Source organism: Callospermophilus lateralis, chromosome 1 (genome assembly GCF_048772815.1).
Source record: "Callospermophilus lateralis isolate mCalLat2 chromosome 1, mCalLat2.hap1, whole genome shotgun sequence".
Taxonomy (NCBI): Eukaryota; Metazoa; Chordata; class Mammalia; order Rodentia; family Sciuridae; genus Callospermophilus; species Callospermophilus lateralis.
In genome coordinates this window covers 179,573,271-179,589,148 of record NC_135305.1, presented here as the reverse complement: position 1 = coordinate 179,589,148, position 15,878 = coordinate 179,573,271, and the positions used below count along the sequence as shown (strand labels likewise).

The following is a 15,878-nucleotide window of genomic DNA, read 5'->3' as shown; positions in this document are numbered from 1 at the left end:
GGAAGATATGAACACATTAATAGCACCAATTACATTGATGTTTTTATATTAACCAAGTTTAGCTTTTAAAGAAATAACATAGCACAATTCTCTAAAAACAGCACTTGTTTAACCAGCTGTTTAATTTCTTTAAGATTACAACCAACTTACACAGACCTTCTTTATATCACTTACTTACACCCTCTTATTTAATCATATAGACTCTTATCCAGAAACACGTTTTCCCGCGATTAAATACATACCTAGAAGCTTTTAGTTTCTCTTTTTCATCTGTTAACTTCCTTCTGTTCACATTTTGAAACAATACTTGTGAATTTTTGAATTTAAGCAGATTTTTTCATAGACATCAACATTTTATTAGGTTTTATTTTTGAACACTTAGAAAAACTTATAAGCTTAATTTTAAAGACTCTGTTTACCCAATTTAAATTGAATCATTTAAGTCACGTGAATCAAAGATATTTGGATCCATTTTTTTAATTTTCATGAGCGCTCATCTGTCAATTGTCATATCACTGCATGATATATGGACATACACACATACAGACATACAGACATACCGACATACAACACGTAACACAAGTGTAACACAACACAATAGTAAAGGCCTTGTAGCTTTCTCACGTGAAATCTCATTGCAATGTTAAACAAAAACTCCAAAAATAGAACTTATCAGAAAAACATTAACTTGTCTGTAGGATCAAAATCATGAGCTCAAAAAAAAAATACAGAATCTAAGAAAAAGCAAAAGTCCTAGAAAAAAATTGACCGGCCAGTAATTCGTAAATGCCATACAGTTTACTCTTTGGTTTAATCTAGTTTGAGTTCCCATAAAAAAGATACCTTTACTCTTTTTTTTCTTGGGCCTCAGATCTGTCTCCTACTGAGCTTCAGGCTTCTTCTATTTGCATATCAACTTAAGTCCTGGCTGAGGTCTGGAAGGAACTGGGAAAACTGGAATTTTGAGCAGAAACCTCATGTCTAAGGCATTTTAACCATAAGTCACAATTTTCTTACACTAGAAAAACTTGTTCACACAAAACTGAAAATAGGATCTTAATAATATAAAAGCTACCACAGAATAAATTTCTTCAGGATCATTAAGCCACTTTCTTTGTTCCTAAGTTTCTAAAGTAGTATTAAGTTACATTAAATCACCTGAAAACATTTTTTAAAAGAGAACCACACACTACCATGTATATCCAAAATTAAGCTTTAAAAATTTTTAAGACTATTGTTATTTAATCACTTTTCTTTCTTAAATCTTACACACTGAGAGGAACAGATACCAAATCATAATTTACTGTCCTTGCCCAAATTAATGCACTGGTACACCAAGTGAAATCTTCTCAGGCTACCCAGTTCAAAAATTGATGAAAAAATAAAACTGAATGATTGGGAGTTACTTGCCAACTTGGAAGTAGAGTTCTTTTAATTTTCTATCCTAAGTATTTAAGTTCTCTGGCATGAATTATCTGAAATCACAAACTAAACAATTAACTAACCCCAACTTTTAACTGCAAGATTATGCAATGCTTCAAACTCATTTAGATACCAGATGTTACAATGAAACATCATCTTTTAGACACACATTTAACCTAGATTATCCCCAAGAAACAATCTATAATAACCTTTACAACAGACCAGATTAAAAAAAAAAATCTCTCCAGGTTTTGAACTTCCATTTAATTATGACTCCTATCAGTGGCACCATAGATTTCCCCATGAGTGGACCAGATGTTTTCACGTAGGGGAAACTATAGGTGTAAAATCAAGGGTCTCAGTGTGACTGACTTTACTGCATTCAGGTGGTGTAATCCTTACAGTGCAGGGAAGGAATGAGGAATTTCCGCAAAGCGAAAATGTCTTTGGCAGCTGCTGGGAGTCCCTCAGTTTCCCTTTTACTTACAGGATTAGCTCCTTTGGATAGATCCAATCCCAGGCAATCTGGCATATCTCCTAACTTTCCAATAGAGTCAGTTTTTATCTGCCTTAGGTCTTGAAGGGGGAAGGGGGTATGTACTTTGATCGGCCCAAATTTTTCTCTTGATTCTTTTTCCTCAGTGAGTCCAAGATTTTCTCTCTTCATGGCAGATATCATAGCTAAGTCTACTTTACAATGTTGGCATAATTTAGGATTTTCCCTTAGAGCAAAGAAAATCTGAACATACAGCACCTCATACCATTTCCTTTTTGTAAATTTTATCAAACTGTAAAATTGTATTAAAATTGATATTTTCCTCTGGTGGCCAGGTTTCTCCATCAGAGAGTTTGTATTGAGGCCAGGCCAAGAAAATGAGGCGCTTTTTCTTGAGCGTCTGAGGTTCAAATTTATCCCAATTTTTCAATACGCAGGCTAGTGGTGCACCTGGCATATTGGAGAGAGAGAAGCTCCTGTCTGAGTGAGAAGAAAACAGGATTCAGGCGCCCATGCTGCGCCGGAAAAAACTGTTCTCATTAGGGATGTCTCCCTAAGCTTGAGCTTCCTAAACGGTCCAGAAAACCCGTCTCTCACCTTGCTTTGCCAAGGGGTTTCTGGTCCCCTTTAGCAAAGTGCTAGGGTCTCAGTTTGCCCTGTGCCAGAGACCCTGGGAGGATTCAGACTTAAGGGCATTATTGCTTACCCTCCCGGCCACTAAAAACCCTTTGCAAAAGAGAATCATGCACTCTTTTGTTGCCTTTGCTCTGTAGACTAAAGGAGCCGCCTAAGTGTTAACGGATATCTACTGGTTGTAAGGTAGCAGATTACCGGAGGAGTTGATTCTAAAAATGCCTCTCTAGTAGCTTGAAGAACACAGCACATTTTAAACGTTGGGGCGGTAAAACAAACTATTGAAAGTTACCTATGCACCTTAGGGAACCTGGGCAGATTTTGCTAATTATCCCATGCCTTTCTCAGTCCTACAACCTGAATTGCTAACATTTCTGACCTGCGAAGGAAGGGGAGCATCCAGGAGGAATGGATGCGAGGTTGGGAGTGTTGTGTAGCCCATACAGAGGCAAATGGGATTGGGGCTTTCCCTCAGTGCCATTCATCTATCGATCACCCTAGATACCCCTGAGGGCTGTTGGGAGGGGGCTCAAGAGAAAGGAACCTTAGGAATCGTCTGAGTGTAGCCCAGACCGGAATTCCGCAGTTGTTCCAAACTCCTTCCTCCACCTCCACGCATCTGAGGCAGATCGGGATTCGGGACACTGTGTACTCATGCCAATTGCTCTCCGGGCCCAGACAGAAAAGTTGGAAGCGGCTTTGGCAGAACCCAACATGCCTGCTCTGTATTGAACAGGTGATTGAGAGCTGCCTAGGCCGGGAAACCTCTCACCCGAGTCTTGAAGAGTGACGGCTGCACTAATTGCGTTTAAGTAGCCGTCGGGTGCCCACCTTACCCTCCAGAGAGAAAGAGAGAGAAAGATGCACCTCAAACAGACATGGGGTGCGTGCATTTACCTTGGTGTAGAATCTCGGTATGGGACCTCCAATATGTTACCACTGTTGACCGGTGACGAGTCCTTGCTTCCCCAATGTTGAAGAATAACACCAGAGAAGCATGCTGAGGCAAGGTCAGAGTAGAAATTAGAAGTTTATTAAAGGACAGCAGAAAAGACTTCTCCTGGAGGAAGAAGGGGACCCAAGAGGTGGAATCCCCCATTATGGTTACTCTTGAAAAGGGATTCTAGTTCTGTGAATGCTTGACTTAGACTGTATGATCTACTTTCATGATGGCTCTTTTGCATAGCTGTTGGCAAGAAACCTCAGTTACATGTCACATGAGCCCCTCCATAGGACAGCTTGATAGCTTCATAGTGTGACAGCTGGCTTTGGCCAGAACAGGTGATCCAAGGATGTGAACAAGAAGGAAGTTATAATATCTTTAATGCCCAAGTCACAGAAGTCACCCATGTCACTCTGTTTGTTACAAGTGAATTATTGAGTCCATTCTACAGTGAAGGGGGAGATATTTAGGCTTTACCTTATAAAGGGAATATAAAAAATGTGAATTTTGAACTACCACATGAGGAATAGATGTCTTTCCTCACATTGCTAGAAAGAGTATTAAAGACATCCTACACTAGGGGTTGACAAACTTATGTAAAGGGCCATATAAGTAAATATTTTCAGCTTTATCAGGCCATCTGGTCTTTATCACAACTACTCAACTCTACCACTATAGCATGAAAGTATTGTTATGCAGTATGTAAATGAGTAGGCATAGCAATGTTCCAATAAAACTATTTAACAACAACAACAACAACAAAAAGCGGTGGGAGGACTTGGCTTGTCAGCTACAGTTTGATGACTCCTGTATACAAAACAGCATAAAAGCATGGAGGATTGGGGCTGGGGATGTGGCTCAAGCGGTAGTGCACTCGCCTGGTGTGCGTGCAGCCCGGGTTCAATCCTCAGCACCACATACAAAGATGTTGTGTATGCCGATAACTAAAAAATAAATATTAAAATTCTTTCTCTCTCTCTCTCCCTCTCTCACTCTCTCTTAAAAAAAAAAAAAAGGCATGGAGGATTATTCCAAACTGAAGGAATAAGCATGTTTCAGAAGGAAGAAAATTATTGTGTATTTAAGAGGCCTAAAATAGAGTTGGGTTCCCCCCATGTACTGGGAGGCTTAGTAAAACACTGTAAAATGGGGGGAAAGAGTAGGAAATGATTGTTTATACAGATAAATTGTAATAACAGAAAATTGTTAAGGCAAAAACCAAAATGCAATACGGACAGCTGGTATTTCGGAAAATTACACAACCGTGCACTGTGTTATTAACATTATACTATGTATAAAGAAACACATATGTAATAAAGGCATAGAACCATTCATGAGAAAGACACTACCCTTAAGATGTTTGGAAGAGTAGAGATGAAGAAGGTTGGGGAACTTCAACAGTTTCTGGTCTATTTTAATTGTAAAATACATATGATATAAGATTTACCATTTTAACATATATAGTTAAGTAGTCATATTGTTGTACAATCAATCTTAGGAGCTTTTTCATTTTCCAAAACTGAAACTCCATATTCATTAAACAATCTCCCATTTCCTCCCAACTACTCTTTGGAATCATCCTTTTTATGAGTTCTAAGTACTGCATATGAGTGGAATTAAACAGTATTTATCTTTTATTGACTGGCTTTTTTCACTTAATATTGCCTTTAAGGTTCATTCGTGTTGTAGCAGATGTGAAAGACTCCTTCCTTTTTAAGGTTGAATAACATTTCGTTGTATGTATATATGACATTTTGTTCATTAATTCAAATGACTTGATCCTTGAGTTGCTTCTACTTTTTGACTACTGTTATAATATTGTTATGAACTTGAGTATACAGATCTAAACTATTGATAAATGAGTAGTTAAATAGTACACTGTTCATATACAGTAGCTAGAGGTTCTTTTCTCTTCCCTTTCCTCCCACAACACATTGCAAGCAGACTTCACTCAGACTGTCCACCAAAACTGTTCTAGTTGAGATTACTCATGACTTCAGCTAAGTCCAGTGATCAGTTCCTTGACCTCATCTGATTATCCTTTCAGCAACATTTAATATGGCAGTCACTCCCTCATAATGGACACAGTGTCTTCACTTGCCCCATTCCTCATTCTCTTTGTAAGTCACTGGCTATTCCTTTGCAATCTCCTCCTCACTTCTCAGACCCTTTAGAGTTGGAGTGCCCTGGAGATCAGTCCTCTCCTCTCTGTGCTCAGTACCTAGTTGATCTCATCTAGGCTCACAGCTTTTAATGACATTTATTCACTGATTCCACAATTTGTAATTATCTTTCTTACTTCTCCCCTTATTTATGCAATTGCTTGCTCAACATGTTCACCTGGATGGCTAATAGCATGCTAAGCCAGATTATAGGTTCCTATAACTCCTGCCTCTTCTCCTTGAGTTTTTCCCATCTTGGCCTTCCACCTCTGTTCTTCCTGTTGTTAAGGCTAATAACCCTGGAGCCATCCTTTACTTCAGTCTGTCTGTGGTCCCCAGGCAAACCATCAGGAAGTCAAGTCAGCCTCACTTTCAAAACATATGCAAATTCAACTCCTCATTGCCTCCACTCTCCTGCCCTGTTCCAAAGCTCTAGCATTCCTTGCTGGGATTATTCCAGCTAGTTCCTTTGGTTCTGTCCTTATCATCACCCTTCTAAAACCTTACTGCAATTCAGTGGCTGGAGCAGTTCTTTGAGAATGTGTCTCGTATTATGTTTTGCCTTTGCTCAGACCATCCAAAAAAAAAAAAAAAAAAGGAGAAGCCTCCTATTTTTCTCAGGGAAAACCACTGTCCCCGGTGCATTCTAAATGGTGGCCCAACTTCTCATCATTTATTTCCCAACTTGCACTTATTTGATAAAAAATTTTCCCTATCCCTCATGCAGGTCTAGCCACACATCCAGCATTTTCTGTTCCCTCTGTGTGAAATAAGCATACAGCGTAGTTCTCATTCTCTCTAGATCTTTGCTCACATGTCACCTTTCTGTGAAGCGTTCCTTGACTATTTAAACTTGCAATTGATCTGCCCCTCCCTAGTCTATCCCATCCCACATTCCTGACTTATTTTCCCTCGTAAGATTTGTAACAAAGTAGCTTAGTCTCCTTTTAAAATTGTACCTTTTTCCGAATTGTAATCATGAATAAAAATCCCATGAAGGCTGAGGCATTGGTGTGTTTGATTTACAACTGTGTTCCCTTATCCTCTATATCAACTTATAATTTGAATATATGAATCTGCCATATCCTAAGACTGAAGTGAGTTTGAGATTATAGTGTTAACTTTCCTATTGACTTCACTAGTTGTGTGTGTGTGTGCACCTATGTGCGCACATATGAAGGATTGACCTAGAGCCTTGTACATGCTAGGAAAGTGCTGTACCACTGAGCTACTCCCCCGTCCCCAAGATTGTCAATTTAAAAACATGATTTCAAATTCTTTGACAATTTTCCCTGAAATCTGAACATGCTTTTGACTGCTTCAACATATGGAGCATAGGGCAGAAATGATCCAATGGGACTTACAAAATTAGGTAATAAAAGACCATGCTTTCTCTTGCTTGTTTTTTGGAACTCTTTCTCTTGGAGTTTCAACACCTAAATGTAAGAAGTTGTATTGACCCGAGCCTGACATACTGTGAGGAAGCCCAAGCTACACAGAAAGGTTGTATTGTTGGTATTCATATTGGGAATCCCAGTTAAATCCAGCCTCCAAATGATTTTCCAGTCAAAGAACTATTTAATCCCTAATAATGGATTCATCAGTGCTCCCTATCACAAGCTCCAGACATTATGCCACAGAGATGAGCAATCCCTACTCTATGTTTTATAAATTCCTAACTTAGAATGCATGAATAAAATGGTGGTGGTATGATACCCTGATACTAAGCATGTGGTGGTTTGTTACATAGCAGATTTCCAGAACAATAATGGAGAAAGACAGGTAAAAATAGTAGTTATCTTTGGAAAGAAAGTTAAGCGTTTTTTTGTTTGTTTGTTTTTGTTTTGTTTGTTTTGGTCTACTGAAGAAACTGTATAGTATGGATGAACATTTTGCCAGGCTTGTCTTGAAAGCTGGTATCCATCTGAATTAACTCACTAGACTCTAGACTCTCATTAAGTGCCAAGAAATGTCCTTCTGATGAGCTACCCTATATTTCATACTCAAAATTCTAGGTTATTGATACAATTCCTTGTTGATCACCCAAAATTGACTGGCAGTTTTAGACCAGCTATGGCCAACCTAGACATAAAATTATAGGAAAATATATATGATCTGGAGATTAGTGTCAGAGTGGCATATTATTTTGTGATGCTGCCAGTTTTCTTCTTTAATGTTTCCCTCTGCTTTTAAAACTGAGAATTGGATATAATTAGAAATATCAGCCAGAGATTAGTATTTCAGGGTCAGCTACCTATTTAAAATCTGATATTCTTAGGTTAGAAGGGCATTAGACTGCCCCCCCACCCCCCTGCCCGCCAGCCGTAAAACTTATTTTTCTACAGATTGGAAAAGGAATGCCTGAGGTCTCAGGCTGGAACTACAGGCTCCTGACTCCTAATACAGTGCTCTTTCCTATCAATAAATGATTCTTAGATCAAAGTGTTTCTGGCGTGTTGAGCCAATCCCTGTACAAAAATGGTACATACCATTTTGTTTATGTGCATGCTTATGTACCCTTTTCTGGAGAAAATCTGCACATTCCAATTGATTCTTAAGGGTTTTCTGGGTCACAGATCTCTTTTAAGTGCCACTGTATTTGATGACTTAATACTATCATTTGAAGTCTATCAGAATAAGTTAAATCTTTGTCTTCCTGTGTGAGAGAACACCAGGTGCTCCTGGGGAAATCCATGAGTTAAGATTGGTGCACAATGGGTGATTCTCTGAGGTAGTTAGGGATAGTTAGAGCATACAGCAGCCAACTTATTTTACTAACTATTTAGAAAAATTTGGCAACCGATCATATGCTACAATCTCTTTCTCTTTCTCTAAATCTCTTTTGTGGTTCAAAAGCAACGAAGAATACAGAACTGATAGGGTTATAAAGCAGAGATATGGGATTTTCACAGAAAGAGGCTGAAAGCTCAGAGACTTATTAGAAGTTTAATTTTCACTCATACCCCCATCTGGTGTAAGTGTCAACAGCCTTTTCAAATAGTGTTTCAGGAACCCAGGCTCTATTTATCTTAGGGCTTTGCTGTCTTCTTGGGTCTTGGAGTCCTTTACCTCTAGACAGCAGACAGGAAAAGAGGGAGGGTGGAGGACTAATTGGGAAGTTTCTATGGAAGGCAAGTTTTTCATTTCTCTCCACATTCCTCTGGCCAGGAATAAAACCCATCTAGATATAAAGGTGTGTTGGTGGTAGTGATGGGCTTCCTGGCAAGAACTCTACTCTTTGAAAGAGAAGCATCAATCTTTTTTGGGCAGTTGATCCTCTGTCATAGGCAGAGTGAGCATTTTCCCCTCTTCATTGTTATTTAATTATGTTTAGTGCTTAGAGGTGGACAAAAGTCTTAGATTGGACTTTCACACATTCCATGTAGTGTGGATACTAGGTTATAATCCTCTTTACCTGACAATTTAGGAATTTGAAGTCAGGATTGAAAAATAGGATAGTTAAGAAAATTAGAATTCTTCTTCTTCTCTCTCTCTCTCTTTTTTTTTTTTAAAGAAGTGACACAGAGGACAAGGGCCCCGTTTGAATTTTGAGCTGTTTTATATTACAATAGATTTTGTATAATTTTAGAAAAGAGAACTCTGTTTCCATTTTTGCTAAACCATTGCCATAAGTTTGGCTTTTTTATTGCACAATTTTCCTTAACAATATTTTTGTTTTTGGCAGAAATTATAATAGCACATGCCTTTACCCTATGTTTTTTATTTTCACTCTGTTGCCTAGTTGGTTCTTGATTATTTTTACTTGTTTTGTGCAAGCTTAACCTCTCTCCTCAAATTATCTCATAATTTTTATTCTGGAACAGTATTCATGGTATAAATTTATCATGGATTTTATTTCTCAGTCTTTCTTTTTGAGTATAATTTTGATGTCACTTGATATTAGACCTCATGACCTGTGAAAGTTATTTCTCTTCTACCACTTACTGTAGAAAAACTCTGAGTGATTTATTTTCTATGTTCTCTTCTATGAGATGGTATTGGTTCAGAGAACTCCAACAATGTTGCAGGTAATGTTGAGGGCTAAGCAGCTTTTTATGAAGTTCATTGAAGTCCTCCTAGGATTTACTCCCTAGTGTACTAAAACTGGGTTGTTCTGATTCATGAAAGCTGATTGAAACTTGTTCTACCAACTAATGTTACAAATTAAATCTAGAAACTCATAATTAAATTGCATGAAAACTCAAAACTCATTAATTTTTAATTACATTACTGTTATCTAGGATATTGAGGTTATTACATATGTTGTGTCTGCAGAAAACACTACACAATGGTGTGTTATTGTGCCCATTACCAATCAGTTTTCCATCGCTATAACAATATGCCTGACACTAGGTACTTGTTTATTTAGCTCATAGTTTTGGAGGTTAAAAGTACAAACAGCCTGGTGTTGGCTCTGAGGAGAGCCCCTATGGCTATAGGACATCATGGTAGGTGTGCATAGGAGCAGGAACGATCACATGGTGGGACAGGAAGACAGAGTGAGTAGGGAGGGCCAATTTTGCTCTTTTATAAAAACACTCTTATGAAAACTAACCAGAGTCCCATGAAAAACACCTTAATCCCTTCTGAGGACAGTATCTCCAATGACCTAATAAGTTCCCACTAGGCTGCATTTCTTAAGGGCCCTGCCCCTTCCCACATAACCATACTTAAAAAATTAAACTTTGGGGGACACAAGTAAACCATATCCAAATCATTGCACTTCCCAACTCTGTATTCAGTTATGCCACTCAGGTGACTTGAAGTTGGCCATGGTGGGTACTATTTTTAAATGGGTACCAGAAACCCACTGGACTCACCATATAGAACATCTTCTTCATTTGGTAGTGCTAAGACTTGCAAGAGAGAAGTAGTGCAAGGGACCTGTAGATGCTTAAAAAAGGACAACTGCCTAGAAGACCACTCCTTCAGGAAAACCTCTGCCATCTTCAGGGAACCTAAACATGCTTATATCCCCACCTCATTGCAGCCCAGGGCCTCCCAAACACACAGGATCTCTTTCTCTATTCAAAAAAATAGGTTCAATAGTACTGACCCCATCCCTTCCAGGAATATGTTAGGGGGAAAAAATGTCCTAACTTATGTGAGAACATTTTTATGTAATTAGGAAGCACGGTTTTCAAATTGGAGGTTTTCCGTAAGATTGCTGGTTTGTACTACTAATGGCTTTGAGGAGAAAATATCTTTTCAGACTGAATGATTTCCCTAGTGCTGATCCCTGGACAAGTGCATCTTGGTCCATGGTCAAGATTTCTAAGACCACTGGCATAAAAGACAACACAATAAGATGTGGTCAAAAGGTTATTTGGACTCTCTTTTCATGTGGGATTTGGTTGTTATGGTAATTTTTACATTCATATGCCCTATCTTTATGAAATGGTGGTGACAGTAAATGGTAGTAGTAGAGGCAGTTAACTTTAAATACCCTTACTTTGAAAAAGCTAGAAATTATATTAGTCCTCTTTCCCACCTCCCCATTTTTTTTTAACATTTCAATAGTTATAAACCAGTAGTTCTAAGAGCATAGAACTACTCCATATTGACTCTAAATTGATTTTTTTGGAAGCAGAAACAAGTCCTAATGGAATTCCTCCACCTGTACCAGCAGCCTGGGCAGGCAAGAGCCCTTTTTTTATTCCTGTCATTCCCCACTCTCATAAATAAGTAAGACAACCAAAGCATGGCCTGAACAAGCCTTATCTTTATGTCTCCCTTCTGCCAAGACAACTTTTCAAAGTCTTGACAAAACTGTTCTTTTGAGGAGAGCGTGCAAAAGTGAGCCTTCAAGCTTAAAATCGCAAATATGTTGTTTGCTCTTTCCCCCAAAAAACATTCATTATTCCAGGAGTTCTTGGGTTCACATGTGGCTTTAACCATTTGTGTCTCTCTTCTAACATTGTTGATATTAATGCCAGTTTTAATTTCTTGGCATCGTGACACATAAGCATCACCCACAGTTGCTTTTTTTTTGAGCAAGGATGGAAACTGTAAATTTGGAAGCAAGAGATTCACAGGGTTTCATCAGATCACTCTGAAAAGTGTCACAGTTGCACTGAAATGGTTTTCAATTGCTCATTTCAAACCTAGCTCATTAGCAAAATGCCATGCTTGCAGTGGATTTGCAACCACGTTAGTCATTTTCTTTCCTCTGTTTCCTTGCCGTGTTTGTGTTGGGAGTGCAGAGTAATGTAATTTAGTAAATTATGATTTGATGGCTGGGCATTAGCCCCAGTGTTAAACAGTATTTGGACTATGATTACTTGCTGGCTTTGTCACAGTTGACATTAATTATTGATGGAAGTTTCAGAAATAGCGCATGTGCCAGGAGCATTTCACCGGAACGCAGGCTGCCGGCAGGAGGGATGCTGAAGAGTGTGGGGGAAGAGGCACCTGTGGCTTGTTTATGTCTGTGAACAGGGAACCTGGACCCAGTGGGCTGTGTGGTAACTGTGTAAAGGACATGGTGTAACGGAAGGATGAACCGTCAGGCTTATTTCTATCGTGTTCCTCCCCAGGAATTACACCGAAGAAGCCAACTTCAGCCAGAGCCAGCCAAGACGAAGGCTCTCCAGACTGTCATTGAAATGAAGGTAGGAGCTGAGCACATTTGTTCAAAAACAGCTGTGCCTTGTGAATTTGTTCTAACTTGATGGTACCTAACAAACATGTGAAATAAGCCTTGTGTTTTTCACTAGGCACCCTGGTGTGTGCTTTGCTTCTGCATCTTTTTGCTTTTCTGAGTGCATTTAATTTATTGGTCTTTTAATTAGGATGCCTTTCCTAGGCAAAAGAATAAAGGTATCAAGTATCCCTTGGCTGAAAGGAGCTGGGTTCATTTCCAAAGTATGGCAAATGCCTTTAGCCCTAAGGGAGGTTTTTGGTTTTGGGTTTTTTTTTTTTTTTTTTTTTTTTTTTTTGTGTGTGTGTGCTTTAAAAGTAAATTTCTAAAGCTAGAATAATCCCCCACCCCTGTTGATATTACAATGAAAAGATACCTTTGAGAAATTAGAATTTGACAAAAGAGAAGCTATTTTAAATGCATCGTAATAGAAAATAATTAGAATTATACTATCAGCAAAATTCACTTTTCAAAGAAAAATACTTTCTTATGACTCCAGTATTTTCTCCTTAAAAAAGTCTGGAGGTAACAATAATTTATTAGAAACAAATCCTATTTGGCAATGGAGGCATAGACATAAACTAAAGGAATTAAATTTTTTTTTCTGAGTGAATTTAGGGCATGTATAAAATAATGAAGTAAATGAAGGCCAAGCTATAATCTGTGATTAAGAAGCAAATCTAAATGGAACACACAATTGCTTATCTAGTATCTATTGGAAGTTTTTTTACTTCCATTTTTTGCCAGAAGGAAGCAAACATTTAAAATATTTGTCTTAAGTATAACTAATTCTTGATTTAAATTGTTCTACTAAGATAATGCCTTTGTAATGGAGCTGTTTGCAGCTTGCAAATTCCATACTTGTATTTAATACTCAGAGTTTCCTGGACACTATTGTTCTACAAGAAGATTCTGAAGCTTGCTGATAGGATAATGAGTTTTCTGTCTTTCTTGCAACACATGATTTTGAGTTGTCTGCCCCAAATTTCCCAAGTCCTAGGGAAAAAGAAACAAACATGAACTATTAAATTGTTAGTATGTACAGTTCTGACTTGGGATTTTTTTTTCATAGTCTTTATAGTGTTTTGTCTTTATCCAGGTGAATTGTGTGTGTGTGTGTGTGTGTGTGTGTGTGTGTGTATGTGTGTGTAAATAGTATAGAACATTGGCTTTAAACTGTGTGTCTCCCAAGTAAGGTTACATGAGTCAAAGCACTCATAATGTATTTTCAGCAAATGGGCTTGAAAAGAATCATTGAAGATAACAAATACTAATAAGATTAAAAATAACTATTGATGTAGCTTATAAGTTGTTTTAAATTTATATGATTTTGTAACTTATTTTGAAAAGATACTTATTCTACATTTGGGGGACGGTGGTTTGTTTATCATTGAGATTTCATCCTTATTTCACATTGCAACCAAGCTTGAAATTTGGTTAAGGTTTTAAAAAATTGAAAAAAGAGAAAAGACATAAAGAAAGATAAAAGAAAAGAAAGAAAAAGGAAAAAAAGGGAAAAAAGACAGAAGGACAAAAAACTTGACTTTTATTTTGCAAAGGGTAGCTCCGTCCTACTTGTCATCTACCTCCACATTCACCTCCCCAGTCCCCAACACAAATAGCATTAGAGAAGTGGAGGTAATACAATATATTTCCAAATTATTATTTTTTTTAAAGTAAAAGTAAGTTAAAAAAATCTTTGGAGAAATCAGGAGGAGGCATCTCCCCTAATGTGGTGGGTATTTTCTTATTCAATATCTCTATCCAAAAACAACTATATTTTGGTAAGTTTTAAAAGTAGAAATTTTGTTGGATTATAGTTTACTATTTCTAGCATCATGTCTTATTGGAAAATAAACAAAAAATAGTAAATATGAACATTCATTTAAGCCATCTACATGGGAAGGCATGAAAAATGAAAACATGATTATTAGGGTAAATTCATATATACATGTTATCAGTAAATTGAGTCTAGAATTTTTCTTTTTACTGTATTCTAGTGATGCTGATTTGTAGACATAGGAACATGTTTTTATGACAAAGATCGATATATATACATATATATCACTATATATATGTATACATATATATGCAGATTTATACATGTATATATATAGAGAGAGAGATCTTCATTTGACTTAAGATCATGTTTCTGTGTCTACATATATACATGTATATGTATATAAATATATATATAAAATGCAAAAAATTGAATTGTTTTTGTATATATGTATGTGTATACATACATATATACACACACACACATATACACACATACATACACACACAACTCAATTTTTGCACAAATATATATATTTATGCATATGTCAGGAAACTGAGCTTGAGTTTTTCTGTTGTCTTTTTTGGTGCTTATTAATTTACAAATTGAATACCTTATGTTTTATCATTGGAGAAGTCTGGGTCCCATTAGCATCTATAATCAACACACCTAAATTGAATTATGGAGGCAGCTGGTGGAGGGTCATCTTCTTGGCCATGTGTGTAGCTTGTGACAGGCTGTGATCTCATCCGATTTCATGCATTAGAAATTGGAGGAAATGTTCGAAACCAATATTGTGGGCCTCAGAGTTGAGTACAAAACTGGTCCTTAAACCTAGAAGATAAAACTTGGGACCCTCTTGTATCTTAACTTTAGGTAAACTTGAGTGTCATCTTGTGCCTTGACATTTGTGTCATCTAGTGTGGTGGCAAAATCTAAAATTGAAAAGAGTTTTCATAGAGTAAATAAAGCTCCTTGGTTTCAGGGAGATGATAAGGGACAAGATATTTCTACTTGTCTCTTACTTCTTAGAAACTAAGAGTGAATTTCTGAACCTCCATCATCCCCACCTACACACTTTGCACCAATTCAGGCAAGGTGTTTGTTATGATAGTCTACAAAATCTTGCCTAAATCCATGCACTACTTAAAACCACAGCCTTGTAGCTCTAGTAGGTCTCTGTGTACCCCTCTGGACTTGGATTGTTGAGAGAGAGTATGTCTCCATGGAGTGAATGCTTGAGAGGCCACCTTCCTGCATCAAAGCAGAGGTAGTTCTCTTGCAGATGTCAGTGACATCACCTGAATGAAAATGAAAGGAAGCAAAGTGAGTAAAGTTATTTGTAATCTGTCTTCCTGCAGGAATCTCCAAGTTTTAATTTTGATCCTGATTTGATCTGGCAGGTATGTTCCAAATTTGCGCTTAGAACACTGTGTGTTTCTTTAAAAAATTTAATTTCTTGTAGATGTTGTGATGCTCCACCTTTTCTTGATATTCTGTCTAAAGATTCTGTACCAAGTTCCCCTTTTCTGCTCTTAGGGACAACTGTCAGTAAGAAAGGCAGTTAAAAGGCTTTTGTCATTTTTCTTAAATGCTAATTACTCTGAAAGAATGTGTTTCTAACCTGTTTTTACTATAAATTTGACATGACATGAACATGATGTCCAAAAGTTTCACTTTCTTGGGTACATTTGTAAAATTTTACCCATTTATTAAAAAAAGAACATGAATTACAGTAATGACAGTATTTGTCAGATAACCTCAAAGCTTTTTTTCTTTGTTAGTTAGAACTTCTAAGAGAC

General features: G+C 37.4%; 1 protein-coding gene across 1 annotated transcript in view; it reads left to right on the top strand.

Annotated features, from left to right (window-relative positions):
* Erc2 (ELKS/RAB6-interacting/CAST family member 2) overlaps nt 1–15,878 on the top strand; it is an 813,481-nt gene that overhangs the window by 228,781 nt on the left and 568,822 nt on the right. Inside the window, exon 4 of the mRNA XM_076856276.1 lies at nt 12,193–12,267. Coding sequence (XP_076712391.1) covers nt 12,193–12,267 — 75 coding nt within the window. The remainder of the gene's footprint in view (nt 1–12,192; nt 12,268–15,878) is intronic.